Consider the following 14961-nt stretch of genomic DNA (forward strand, 5'->3'; position numbering starts at 1 on the left):
AATAGCGCAACGGGGATTCAAACTGGGGCTAGTTAGGCGCTCTAATGAGGAAAGCAGGTTACCTGTACACCTGTCAGCACGCGCTGTTCTTCGAAGTTAATGTGACGGTTCCCTTGCGTAACACAGGCCTGTTTACGACACGTATATGTGACACTGTTTTATCCGATTATAAAAAAGCGAAGCAAATGTAATATGGTTGATTTCCAAAATGTTTAATGAAATAAAAGTACTGTATTTGCTTCCCGCTTAGCTATTAAAATAATCCATAAAAAGATTATGACGTAAAGGTCGCAGCGCTTTCCTGTTCACTCGTTTTCACGCAGTTCAGTTTGCTGCAACAATTTTAAGACGCCCCAAACTTATCTTCGCGCGATTTTAACGTAAAAATGTTTTAGGGAGAACAGTTCTTTAATCTCAATTAACCCCATCGTTGACCTTTTCTGCAACATCCTCGCATGACAGCAGCAAATTAGACAACCAGCAAAATTTTTTAAAAGTTCAAGACCAAACACACATTCTGTATTTTAAACTATATATTAAAAGTGCTTTTGATTTGTCAATCATATTTCTCATTTTAGCTGCAAAACGATACTTAACATATTATGACCAATCAAACTGCGTGTCCTGGGTATAAAATGTCCATGAGGTCAAGTTTGCAGTTGAATCGCAGGTGCGTGACATCAATAATAATAATTATAATAAAAATCACAATATTGTTCAAAGCGAGTAGGCAATGTCCTTTTCAGTCTATATTTATTTATTTTTCTGTTTAGATTCTCAATTCAATTTTAATTCTTGAAGAACATAGCTTCGACAACATATATCGCACTTGTTATAAGAAGCAAAAGGTTATATAAAATTATTAGTATGTAATCACAGAAAATCTGGTTTTGAACCAGAAAAAAATGAAAATACAAAACAGAGATACATAGACACGTGACACTTCTTATAGTTGTATGGAAACGTTATTTTCCCACTAAATCTTGATTCGTTTATTGAGCATACGAGGATTTTTCCTGATTTTCATTTTGTGATTGTACAAAAATGAAAATAGAGACTAATATTTTACCAAATGAAGACCAGTGTTCTTGTTCATCAGGGAGATACACGAGTACATCCCTTGTTTCTGTACATAATGAATTCCATCTAAAGTCACAAAAAAGAAAAAAAAAACAACAAGCAAACAAATAAACAATCAATATTTATGATATAATAATATCGACCAAAAAGCAGGTCCTTCAATTTTGTTCGTTTCGTTTGAGGTCCATACAGTCTTCAGGTTCGGGTGGCTGTTTTGGTCCTTTTCCGTCGTGTTTTTTTCCCCCTTACTGGGATCATTGAATTGACATATACGGCCAGTTGAAGCTACTCCCGGATAGTAACATATCCCGGATCAAGGTTTCAATGGGCGTTTTACCTACCAAGCGGACGAAGAAAAGTTGCTCGATCACTGATGAAGAAACAGTGCGAAGTGAAGGCAGGCGCAGTAAGAGCTTTCCAAAGCGGCTGGGCTGGTTGGGATACTGGCTCCTCACGTACTCCTCAAGGGCACATTGTGACTTCTCTTGCAGGCTTTCAATGTGAGCCGCATCCGATAGGCCGCAAGCGTCTGTGCACCCCAACCGGACACAAAAAGACATTGTTTTAAAGCATGATTGTGAATTATCGTTATACATAAGCATACAAACACACTCAAACTGATACTCCTTTATGAAGCACATTGAAATACATGGTATTTGCTATAAAGCAATCAAAGAAATTAAATATTCCACTCTGGATGATTAAAGGAGACTCGTGTTTTGAGTAGTACAAAGACGGGGTATGAAGTATGAATTTACTAAAGTTTATATAGCTACGGATGCCCTGATAATAATCTAGCAACACACATGAGACCTGAAAGGGTTTTGGTTTAAGGGGAGCGTTTTGTTTTGGTGAAGCCCCATCATGGTAAAACAGCAAAGCCATTTGGGAAGTGGACGGCTAAGCAAGCGAGCTTTAAAGCGGGTCAACACACAACAAAGCCCTGACAATACCGCACAAGAACATCCGCAGAATCGTGTCCGATACATTTTGTTCTTGACCTCACTGGGAAAGTAATCCAACGAGGTTTGCATTTGCAAACAACCCAGGACGCCTACAGCAGTGTGGCTTTTTATCAGAGATGGTGGTCAATTGGAATATCACTGTTTAGTGTGTTTGACATTAATGTATAATCAGTTATGGAAAAAAAATATATATATATAATATATATGTATAAATATACATATTTGTGTGTGTGTATTCATATATAAATGAAATTGGGATACCAGGAGCACAGTTTTGTCACTGGGGCCCCTTGTGTTTCGTTTGACGTGTCACTACAACGTATAAAGTGCCATACAGAATTACCGTAATCTCCTAAAAATTAGGCAACGATATCAGACATCTCATAGTTAATCTTTAATACTTACTGGTATTAGTTTCCCTTGGTAAAGAACCAAGCATATCTTTGAATTCATATCCAGGCTTAAGATCTAAGACCGTTTTGCAGGTGCTGTACGCAATAGACTTTCTAGGCGTTGACGAAGTATTAATGAAAGAAAAAAAAAACAATACTTAATATTAAGGAGGATTTATAATAACCAACAGCAATACCCGACTGGATAATAACATAATAAGTGTTTCGCTTTATTGTGATATGGATAGTGCTGATCAACCCTAACATCATATCAAAGTCTATCCTTGAGGCAGAATCTCTTTAACCTGCCGCTGTTACGTAAACACCGCAGGCCTCGTGCTTAAAATGCAATCTCTGCATTACCCGGAACCCAAAACTGCTTATTAATCCCCAGAAGAATGAAAAACCACCAATATAAATAAAATAATTCTCATAATTTACAAAATTAAGAATAATCTACCTTTATATCTGCGATTACCGTCTATAGCCTAACACTCGCTCACCCTTAACAGATTTATAAGTACTTACATAGGCGCTGCCTTATTTGAAACTAAAGACATTCGGAATCCTAATGTGTCAGGCCAGATACTGTCATGCATCGTTCAATATGTGCACAATGGGTATAAGACCGTTTTACGTGTAATGCGCCCATGTTGTAGAAGAAAAAATTACGGACAGTAGGCTACATTCGTCGACAGCGATAATTATTCGCAGTTTTCGACACAGAAACTACAAAAATAAGAAATAATGTTCAATTACTTGCTTAAATACTAATACAAATAACTGCGGTTTAAAACATGTGGGAAGAAAGCTTTTGTTGGACTGAATTAAAAATAAAATTATGTGTGCAGGCAGTTGGCGTCAAGTGGGGGAAGAAAGACGTTTGTTGTTTTTGTTAAGACAGTAAAACCTAATACAAGCATTATGGTGTTACATCAAAATATGTTCAGAATTTATTGAGACGCCTTCATATTTTCCCCCAAAATGAAAATTACTCCTATAGAAACGTAAATAGACATTAACAAATGAAAATGCAAAATGGACAACGGCAAATACCTTCACGCATAATCTCGTTTATGGCGATGACAAATCGAAATATTTATTATAAAAATACGCAAAACGGAAATTATGATTTTAACATTTACATAGCAAAGAACTAAATCAATATACAAGGCACTGGAGCAAAAGCAGACTGTCTGCTGTCACCACACTACACGGTCTTTCCCTCCCCTTGTTTGCCAGATCGCATCTATTTTTAAATGAAAAACGCCGTATCAGAAATAAGTATTTTTATACGTTACACCTACACATGCATCTTATTAACAGTAAAACAATACAGGTATGGTGCATTTTCGATCCATATTCAGCTGTCTGCGAAACATAGATTTACTTTATTCTAGCTTGCAAAAAATTAAAAATTAAAAAAACTACAAAATTAAATATTTCATGCAGGTGTACTCCCAGTGGATTGTTAATAAACAGGCTTGAATTCACAATATGCACTGCATCGCCCAACTACAAAATCTAGCATTTTGCGGGCATCTTAACTATGTAAGTTAGCAAAATACGGGTGACAATTATATAATATATAGTCATATAATATATGTCATATGTGAAACTTGTTTTGCATCTTACATTCATGTATGTGCAGCAGTGACAAATTTATCTAGACTTCAAGAAACGCGTGGCTGAGGCCTACGTGCTACGCGGAGTATCCTTCCGCGATGGGACCCACTGCATCACTCTTGCACTTACAACTCGATTTGGAAGCCACAGCAAGTTTACTAACAAGTACTTATGAGTTTAGTGCTAAGACTTAAAAAAAAAAACTCTGTATGTTCACGTCAACACAGATGATAGTCCGCCGGGAAAATATCGGTCATTTTTTAAGGTCAGGTCATACTGAATTTTCTTAAAATGCATTTTTGCATTAGAGTCCCCTGTTTCTTCAAAGCTAATGCGGCGCACATCTTACGGAGTAAAGCAAAACCACGAAGAGACAAATGCCAAATAAAAACAAACGCAAGAATACGCATCCACTGCCCTGCATGTTAGAAATGCATTTATTGGCCGTACGTAACAATATATGGCCCTACATATTATATGCATTAAATATTACGATTGCAATATAACTTATTTTAAAACTTGTCCTACTTCGTGATATGGCGTCACACTATATAGAAAGTGGACATTCGTGTTTCGAGATCATATTGCAGCACGTCTGCATCTGCCCAAGCCTAAGGCCTGTCTGGTGTTTTTTTTTCTCTCTCTTGCTTGACACTCACCTGACGTGAACAGCACTATTGCTTTGATACAGCTGTACTCTGCCGAGTCGACGTGGAGGGTCTTGAGCTTCTCGACTTGCTCCTGGAAGATACGAATGTGATCCATGAAAGCCACGACTCGATCGGCGGACATCGGGGAGGCGTGGAGGCCTGCCGCGGCCAGCAGCGGGGCCACGTGAAGGGGCATGGAGCACTGAGCCGCGTTAAGCACAAACAACTCGCTCCAAGTCAGCCTGAGAAGAGACACCTGGTCCGTGATCTGCAGATCTGGAAAGAAAGGGATGTTCCTGGCCCACTCAACGGCGCTGAAGAGCAGGCGTGCGGCCAGCTCGCAGATATTCTCGATGCCCATAATGTTGTTAGGCTGCATGCACTGGCTGCCGTATCGGGACGTCGGGTAAGGCTCGGCCCGCAGTAATAACGAGATGTATCCAGATAAATAGCAATGCCCGTTCAGAGGATCCCCGTTCGTCAGGGCGTACTGGCCTGGGTTGGGCTGGGTCGGAGGCATTCGTCCTCGCTGAACCGCTGACGAGAAGAAAGAGAAGGAGAGGAAATGTACATTCCGACCAGATAAACATACGCTGGTAAAGTTTACAGAGTCCCCCTAATAATTATGTAAACAGGCTGCAGTCCCTTAATAAAAAGATAGGCCAATACGAAATTGCATGTTCTATGCGATGTAGCTTAATACGATTCGTCGTATAGCGTTTAGTTCACTCTAGTCTTGCTATGCGAATGGGACTTAAACCCTCCATTTTAAACACAAATCAAAAACAAGCTATAATGCTCGAATTGTATAGCTCTTATAACAGCAAGACAACTTCAGATTCTTGTAGAACAGCCATGCTTTTATGGAGTATGTGCATAAACACGAGCAGCACAAAATGTTTCCGAACAATGTGCACTGTACACTATAAAGATTATTTTGTCTGTTTCAGAAATATCATACCTATTGTAGCTTTTTCACAGTACTACGTCAGCTGTGTAAATAAGTAGATTACATGTGTTGGATCTATTTTTTTATTTATTTCTGTCACTATTGAAAACGCGTGATTCCAACGGCAAATAAAAAATAAATTAAATTACGCAAGTATGCCCATGCTTTTTGCTGTACCTGCAATTTTATAATTATTGTTGTCTTCGACGTACGACTTTGAAGAAGTAGAGTCTACAAGTTATTTTTTTAATAAAATATTTCTGGAACTTTTATGTAACACTTGAATTGTATTCGGAAACTATTGTGCATGTATTATGTGATAAAATTAAGTGATACGCTGTCTAAATTAAGTTATATTTTAGAACATTAGCATTTTATTTCTTACTAGATTACTCGGCTCCTAATAAAAGAATTCGTCCATAATGTATACGATTTACAAAAAAATATGAGATTAAAAAGACTGCATTATGACGGAACGTTGACTAGTTAGCACTCTGTCGGTAAGATAACACTGTTTGGTTACGGCCCACGCCAGTCTCTGACATACACGGAGCAGACATGCGCTACATTATTTTATGACAACTTCGGGAAACCGAAATACAGATGCTAAGAAAATGGTATTCACCTTCCCGCCTCATGCCCACTTTTAAACATTTCTTCAGCCGGCAGTACTGGCACTGATTTCGGTGGTGCTGGTCGATTGGACAGTTCCTGTTGGCACGACATGTATACGTTAAGTTCCTCCGGACACTCCTCTTGAAGAAACTTTTGCATCCCTCGCAGGTAAACTGACCATAGTGCTTGCCGCTGGATTTGTCCCCGCAAACCACACATTCAATATGCTGATTTTGTCCTGAACTCTGGCCGTGTCCCTTGTCTCCGGCTGTCCCGGGCGTTGACGGGTGTCCCGGCTGACCGGGTGTTTGCGGGGTATGCGGCGCCGCCGACGCCGCTTGCTGCTGCTCCCTTGCCGGCTGCGTGTTATGGCCGCCCGGAGTTCCTCCGGCCACGTCCTCCTGCGGATCTCGCCAGACGCTAACTACCATTGCCATATCTCGATTCCGAAAAAGTGCTTAAAAGCGAGCTGATCGCTGCGGTATTTCAAGTGGGGAAAAAGGGTATCGGGCGCAAGGTTGTGCAAAGTCAAATCTTACACATATGGCTGAGCAGGAGAGAGGGCGATCGATACATTCAAAATACAAGTGAAAAGGCACCCGATCAGGATACGCATGTGTCGGGAGGCCAGTTCCAAGGTAAATCGCAGTCAGCCATTCAGAAACCCAGTCTTGGAAAAAAAGAGAAATGTCGATAGGCAACAAATTAGCGTTTAGTTCAGATTAAGCGGTTGGAGCGCAGAGGCGATTCCCTGGGATCGGACCAGGATATGGATGTAATAGAAAATAACAAGCGATCCAAAAGTATGGCGAAATAAATCCCCCTCTTTTCTCTCTCCTTCTCACTCCAGTCTCCACTGATCGAAGGGAGCGAAAACTGAAGAGCTGTATTTCATTTCTTCATATCTTAATAAACTCATCAGCAGCGAAAAATATTTTTAAAAAATTTAAAAATAATAATAATAATACGCCGTGTCCCGGTATTTCACCTCTCCAGCTGAAACGGAGCGAAAGAGAAAAAGACAAAAACACGGACAAAAAAACTAATAGAATATGCAAAGAGCAGAGACCCAAAAAATGAATGCGTTTGAACGGGAAGACCAGCGGAGCAATGTTTCCGAAACGGGGATCTGCGCGAATGTCTGTATATAGTGAACTTTGACACTACTATTGAAACTGACACGTTTCTATGGAGATCACTGCGCCTTATATGGTGCTCATGTCAAGGAGCCAAGAGAGGGGCTGCTGGCAACTGATAATCAAAGGCGACTGACTGGTCAGAGCCCTGCATTTGGGGGGGGGGGAGGGGAGAGGGGTGGGGGGGGGGACTAAGGTTAGCCAAGCCTCCTTCACTCCATTGGTTAGAGTCCCACTGCCTTGCTACCTACGACTGGATTTTTTTCTTTTGACAAGCACAATTTACACTGAGTTCTCCCCTACGCCGCTATTTACTTTGAAACCTGATTAGTATGTGTTGTCTATTGTCACAAGAGGAAGAAACTCAAGATACAATAGTATAAAAATATATATAGGAAGGACGCACATTAAATACATATATAGCGCTAAGCGATCCGACGTATTAAAGTTCGGATTGGTTAGTTATTAGCCGTTGTAATCGCTTACTTATGCATGTGGATGTGCAAAGTATAATATGATGATTGTCTTGCGCATCTGTATGAAATACCGGTTTAGCTTCGCAGGATGCTGTGCAGAATGTCACCTAACGTCGGAGATAATGCTGTTCTAATTACGGAGAATAGAAAGCTCTATTGCTCAATGCAAACCGCTATTTGTTGTGTACAGGAGATTAATTGTCATTTTGATAATACGTCTAATGAATGAAAGCATTGGCATTTGTTTAAGGAAAGCACAAACGATTTATTGTATAATTTTTAAATGTTGGGTATCGGCGGTCTATGTGGCGACCGAGAGCTGTGGGATACAGATGTAAAATTTCTGGGTCGGGCTGCCATCTAGTGTACAGTAGACAATCACTTGAACATTTTACTGTATCATCCATTGAAATTAAGAATGCATTAAATTAAACATACAAGAAATGTCTTTCCCTAAAGATGTGTGCACATATTTTAAGGGGGATGTATTGACATAGGTGTTTTATTTTGTCTTTTAATAAAATGTTTACAGACTTCTTTAGTACTGAATGGTGTTAAACGCGCAAGAATTCAGTTGTCATTATTCTGTTATAGATTTATAGATTGTAGATGCGCCTTTTTGATTTTACTGGTATTTTCGGTAAACCATCGTTCAATATAGGAACAAAGTGACAGAAACTTTCGAAATCGCACTTTTAGTTACATTTTGCATTTGCTTTTGGGGAAGTGATGTACAACCAGGCATTTTCCCCACCCACGATTATCAAAACAAACACTTAACCATTGTCTTCAATTTTGCGGGGGAGTGAAACAAATGCGAATCAACCGAGTACGAGGGAAAAAGTTTTGCGAGCGTTTCACAAATATTTAACCTCACATATTGGACTAGAGCGGGAGCGCGGGAGAAAAAGATGGGGGAGAGAGAGTGAGTGAGAGAGAGAGAGAGCAGGATAGCGAATGAGAGCAGAGGCAAGACTAGCAAGACAACAATGTGGGAAAGGGGGGGAAAGTGGACACTTGGACGTTAAAAGAACAAGAAGCAGCCGCCGAAGGTAGCATGAAGGTCCTGCCAAAACATGATTTTTCGTTGCAGGTAGGCAATTAAAATTTTACCGATCCATTTTTTTAAACGTATAAACTGGATTGCTAAAAAAAAGCGCAACGCACGCGTACAAATAATTCAAAAGAACCCCATGTGTCCATGCTTTGCAGGTCGTCACTCCACGGTTATTTATGATTTGTCGATTAGTTGAGATTATTAGATAATTACTTATCTTTTATTATCTTTAAATATTCACAATTTTAATTCAGATGGTCTTCTGTATGCTTTCGTAAATTATTTATTTTTAATATCGTCAGTTGCAGCGTTAGCACACAAGACAATCTATCCTTGCCACAGTACAACCATCTCACGTGCATATTTTTGATGTTGTTCAATCAAGATTGATTGCAGGTTCCTAAGTGCGATGATGTTGATGGATTTAAAGGGCAGACAGAAAATGAATTCGACCGGCGAGTAGAGAGAATTGGGTCGTCTTTGGGTTCCATTCGCCACTTGATATCATAAGCTGTTTTGACCCTAAACAAAGAGAAATTAATGGAGCAAAAGGCAGTGCAGATAGTCAACATAACTTGTCTTTCGTGTTTAGAAATAAGCGGGAAATTGTATTAGAGAAATGCATGCAACGGATTTTTGTGTTGTAGCCTACCCTAACATCGGGATACTAGATATATAAATTAACAGCTCTGTATGTAATTGTCAGCAAGCTTTGCTTTGCTTAAACTCACTGCAGGTTTCTCTGAACCTCGAGCGCCAAAAAGCGAGCGCACAGCATGAACTTGTTAATGCATTTCCCTTTAAAATCGATGGTTAAGTTTAATAGGTAATGCACGATTTAAATCACATAGAAGTGTCTAACATAAGTGACGTGAACTTCGGAACTCCCAAGTGGTCTCCCAGCGTTTCTTGAATTTTTCTTATGGATTGGTATAGAATCGCGTAGACGCCAGTCATGAACCTTTGGTTAAAATACAAGTGTAGTTATCAAAATCAGAACAATTACACTGTTTCGTGTTTGCATTGCATCGATAGTTAAATTTAGCCCCCTGATTGCTTCACACAACCCCGAGCGAATAATCTGCAGCATTCCGCAACTAAAATTTCGAAATAGTGTTTCAATTTCGAAATGAAGTGTGTGAAAATAGCTTTTCTGTATATCACAACTAATTTATATATAACAGACACCCTCAAAAAATATTATCAAGATTATCTTATAATTACTATAATTGTCCAATAACACGATTGAAGTTTGCCGTTGGATTGAAGGTTAAGATAGATATGCGAACAGTGCTTGATGCACTCACTCCTTTGATACATTTTCCTTTGGGAAATTTATCACATGCTGAATTTTCATCATGCAACAAATCAAAAGAGCGTTTATTTTTAAGCGTTTGCAGGCCTCATTAATGACGTATTAAAATTCCTGTAGCTAGAGGAGTTGGGTAAAAGACTTAACCTTATCTAGTATGCAGTGTGAGATGGTTATAAATGACCAAGAGCAACGAAATCACGTGCAACGTATTTCCGCGTATGGTTGCGCGTGATATGAGCGCAGCGGATCATCTTGTAACAGGATAAGATAAAAAAGAAAAACTCGAGCAATTGTATACAAGATTCACCATATCTAAAAAACAAAACACCACAGAGCAATAATTATAATGAAGCATGCAGTATGTCGAGTTTCTTATTAAAGTTGTAGAAGTAATCAGCATAATAATATTTCAACAATAATACATTTTAAAACTTATACGACGCGGAGAAAAAGTTTAATACACCATATTTAAGAACAATAGAATAGTTTTGTATCTAATACGGTGTAGCCTATGGTGAATGTTAATTTGTATATTAATTGAAAAAAGCATTTACATTTAATTTGAACATGTAAACTACGCAAAACTAAACTTACAAGACAACGTATTAAATTTACAAGGGCTCGAGCAAATTCTTATGACTACAAAAAACACTACAAAACATCAATGTAACCCCAACGTAATTTTAACACACCAGAAAAAACGAAGACATATAAACATTGAAATATATGTAATCGTACTTAATATAATATAGAATATTAACAATAATTACAAAAATGCTCAGTGTTGCAACTGCCGTTTTGATCATAGTCTCTGTATGTTCTTACTGTTCGACAAGTAACTTTAACGTCCGAGTCAGATGGTGCGTCGTGCATCGTGTCTTTGCAAGTTGCAAAAAGGGAGGGGGGGTCTTTTGTCCGACTTGATCTCTTGCGATTCTGGGGCCCAGATTGGTGTGGATGAGAGGGGGTGGGGGTCACTTGAATTTGTCTTTTATCTAGTGCCTTTCTCCTGGATAAGCAGATTTCAGAAGACACAGACTAATCGCACTTATTAGAACACCATGCGTCTGTTGGGTACATGGCACCTTGGACGCTACGCTACTCTGTATTCACGTACTAAACTGACGATTTAAGAACAAGTAATTGCATAATAAACCATTAATAATAATACATTTATATATAAAAACAGATCCAGTAATCATAACAAAAGAAGAGTCAAATCGTCTCGCTCTTGGGACGTTATCAGTATCTCTTTTCTCCTAGAGGTGTGTCATTGTAAATTCAGCTCGTGCTCGTTATAAAACTAGTATTATGTTCTGACTGATATTGCGCGATTTTTATAATCCAGAAAATTTTAATGTTTTCAGTCTCAGTTTCTGAAGTTATAAAACTGCGATACGTCCTCTTAGGAGGAGTCAGCCTGCTGCTGAATTGAGCTCACATGGGTGTTCAAGCTCCTTCAGTCTGCTGCAAAGTCATGGTTCCCAAATCCGGACTTAACAAAACAAGACAGCCCCCTTAACACTTAAAACCGTCATCGCTTTAGGATACATCCGCCAATTAATTCTGATGGGGCACGAATATAATATCTCGTCCAGGAACTAACATGGTTTATCTACAGTAATTTTGCAGAATACAATTATGAGTGAAACTTTTAAGTGTTTGTAATAGACATATATACGCTTTTTAAGTTTTAATGTGAAGCCAGAGTGAAAAAAACTAAATGAAAACCCCTGTATAAAGAATTATGTAAGATATACAAACATATTTATATAAAGAGAATTTAAGAGACATCATTTAATTTTCTGGAAACCGTTATTCTTTAGCCTTTGTTATTATTAATCCTATTAAGTGATTATGTTAAACATCCATAATTTAAAAAAATTCTAACAGTTTTCGCTTCATAGAAACCAAAATATGTAGCTGGTCAAACCATCTTTGTTTATATAATAACGAATTCAGAAAACAGATATTGTTCCCCCAGTTTGGTCCCCTAGGTACGGCCATAGTTCCTCGCGTGACGTTTTACTGTCCCCTTAATTCTACACTGCTTAAATTGATGTCATTTAGGGCAAGGCGATTATTTAGCCTAATTCACAATGCACTCTTTGAATACAGCTATTAATAAGTGGGTATAATAAGTGGGTATTTAAAGTACCCAAAACGTATTACTGAAGTATCAAAAGAGTTATTTCATTAGTTTTTAAAACATATTTCATGGTCGCCATGTTACCAATTCATGCCAGAAGTTAAATTAACATCAGATCAAGGTCTGTGCACTGGAGTTTAAGTGAGTGACGCGTGGCCATGATTTCCTGCAAGCCACTCTAGTAAAATACATATAAAACACTGTTGCACCTCAAGTTGCTGTTTCAGGAATGAGCAAACTGCTGGACAACAGGGAGGATATGTCAGCTGACACACACACACACACACACACACACACACACACACACAAGCGTGCACATGTAGGGTAAACATATCCTTATGGGGACCGCTCATTCATTTCAATGAGAAAAATGCTAACGCTAACTATGACAACCTTAACCCCCACCCTGCCCTAACCATAACCATAAGTAACCAAACAAAATACAAGAGTTTTTGCGTTTTTAGTTTTTTCATAGCAGTCACCGATTTTTATAAAATAGAGTTTTCCCTTATGGGGACCAGGAAACGGTGCCCATAAGGGAAAAAAAATGGATATTTATCACGTTATGTGGACATTGTGTCCCCATAAGGATAGGTAAACCCGCTCACACACACACACACACACGCACACACACAAAGACACAGACACAAATCAAGTAACTTTGGGGATGTTTCCCAAAAGCATAGATGCTAACTATTAGTTAGTAACTTCCATAGTTTGAACCATAAAACTGAATGGGTTGCTAACGGAAGCGGTTTAATCCCATTTTTGTGTTTAAAGCCAGGTTTGTCTCTGCACTTTCACAGGAAAATAACTTTTAATAGAACTTTTCTATTAAAGAGATTTTAATAGGTATGATAACTGCATAAAATCTTATACAATAAAATGATACTTATTAAAACAACATTAATAATGAAACGGATAACGAACGCAATGCGTTACACTGAGTGTGGGGAAGGAGCAGACATTCTGAAAGCAGAATTTTCAGCGGGCCAAATGTGATCTCACAGGAGGGCTGCTTCCAAAACATCGGCCTAGTTTCAGTGCTGAGGAAACCCAAGCTTGGCTTCTTAAATCCCATCCCAGTCGTCCTCAGAGAGAGAGGCGCATTTCACCGACACCCTGCCTCTCAGGGTGAACAAGAAATGACTGAACTGCAACTTGGTTTCCTGTCTTCATTTGACATGAAGTCCTTACCAAAGCATTACCCTTAAACCAGGTGTAATACCTCACAGTAAAATGCATAAAGGAAATGGGGTTTCTTCCACTTACCTTCTTAAATTTTGGTTAGTAGAAACAAAGTTGCCAGTTCTGTACACCAACGAAGATTGAAACGACAAAGCAGACTGAATGATTACACACACACACACACACACACACGCACACACACACACACACACGTATATACTTGATATATTTACCAAAAATTAGCCTTCTAACTGTGTTTAATCATTCACAAACAACATATATGGGGATATGTGTAGGAAACGGAGTACTTACTAAAGGGAACTTAAATATTACCTCTCCTGAGACACAGTTACAGTTATTGCCCAATTCACATGCATACAGACTCACACACTGCACTTATATGTACATTACAGTACACTGTACTTTATCAGTACTGGAATTTCAGTGTTTTCTGGGAAATGAAAGGCTGGAACTCCATATTCTTTAATTCTGCTGTTGACATAATATGATCTTAAATTCTGCAGAGCGACACCAAAGTCGCCTTTATCTGTCATAGATGAAATCTTGTTCTCCCTATAATCTGTCAGAGGCAGATGCGCGTTTTCATTACAGCATTTTAATATTCATTTTGTCTTTATACAGCACCGTTCATGTTTCTAGCCATAAGTAACACTGGTAAGAAACACCTCAAATATGCAACACTGCATGTGAAAAACTGTGTGTGTGCATAGGTATACCTGACCTTATGGGAACACAGTGTCCCCTCAACATGATGAATACCCATTATTATTAAACTCAGTTTAATAAAAACCTGTGACTGCAATGAAAAAAATAAAAATGCAAAAACTCTTTTGCTTGGTTACTTATGGTTATGGTTAGGGCTGGGTGGGGGTTAAGGTTGTCATCGTTAGCGTTAGCATTTTTCCCGTGGAAATAAATGAGTGGACCCTATAAAGATATGTTTACCCGACATGTGTGTGTGTGTGTGCGTTTGGGCCTTTTATGTTAATTGAATTTAAAAAAATATATTTTATAAATGCATTAACACCAGTATAATTTCACACAAATCTATGATCTAATTTGAATAAATTGATGCCTAATTGTAGATGATAATGTGATGTAGAATTCTCTGGTTTGTATGTTGATGAAATAATAGACATGCATACACTAATACACTTATGTGCAGTAATACACTTATATGCAATACATACATTAATACACAGTTTTATCTCTCTAATAAGGATGTATTGGTTCTGGAGTACTTAACTATGTATTGCAGAATGAAAGATTTAATTACTTAGAAAATGTGTTTATCCAAAAGGAAGCATGTTGCCTATTTTTTAGCACCTACATGAATTTGTCA

The 14961-nt window shown here is 38.5% G+C and overlaps 1 protein-coding gene across 2 annotated transcripts; it reads right to left on the reverse strand.

The window, feature by feature from the left end:
- Window positions 1-736: 736 nt before the first annotated feature.
- On the reverse strand, window positions 737-7523 carry LOC111860094 (nuclear receptor subfamily 2 group F member 1-A-like). 2 transcript variants are annotated; one of them, XM_072714116.1, is made up of 4 exons: window positions 6456-6642; window positions 6288-6373; window positions 4723-5250; window positions 737-1609 (listed from the first exon to the last, which is right to left on the reverse strand). In XM_072714116.1, the coding sequence occupies exons 1-4, from the start codon at window positions 6494-6496 to the stop codon at window positions 1335-1337; spliced, it is 930 nt and encodes a 309-aa protein (XP_072570217.1). In that variant the 5' UTR covers window positions 6497-6642; the 3' UTR covers window positions 737-1334. The 2 variants fall into 2 exon arrangements, with proteins under 2 accessions (XP_072570217.1, XP_072570216.1); XM_072714115.1 differs by having other exon boundaries at window positions 6288-7523.
- Window positions 7524-14961: the final 7438 nt, after the last annotated feature.

Source organism: Paramormyrops kingsleyae, chromosome 7, assembly GCF_048594095.1.
Source record: "Paramormyrops kingsleyae isolate MSU_618 chromosome 7, PKINGS_0.4, whole genome shotgun sequence".
Lineage (NCBI taxonomy): Eukaryota > Metazoa > Chordata > Actinopteri > Osteoglossiformes > Mormyridae > Paramormyrops > Paramormyrops kingsleyae.

What these genes read in the sequence shown, in the direction of transcription:
- LOC111860094 (XM_072714115.1), bottom strand. Translation starts at nt 6,714, where the DNA reads ATGGCAATGGTAGTTAGCGTCTGGCGAGATCCGCAGGAGGACGTGGCC. An exon ending in AGTGGGCATGAGGCGGGAAG is followed by an intron (nt 5,251 to 6,287) that starts GTGAATACCATT and finishes TCTTCTCGTCAG; the next exon opens with CGGTTCAGCGAGGACGAATG. An exon ending in AATAGTGCTGTTCACGTCAG is followed by an intron (nt 1,610 to 4,722) that starts GTGAGTGTCAAG and finishes TGGGGTGCACAG; the next exon opens with ACGCTTGCGGCCTATCGGAT.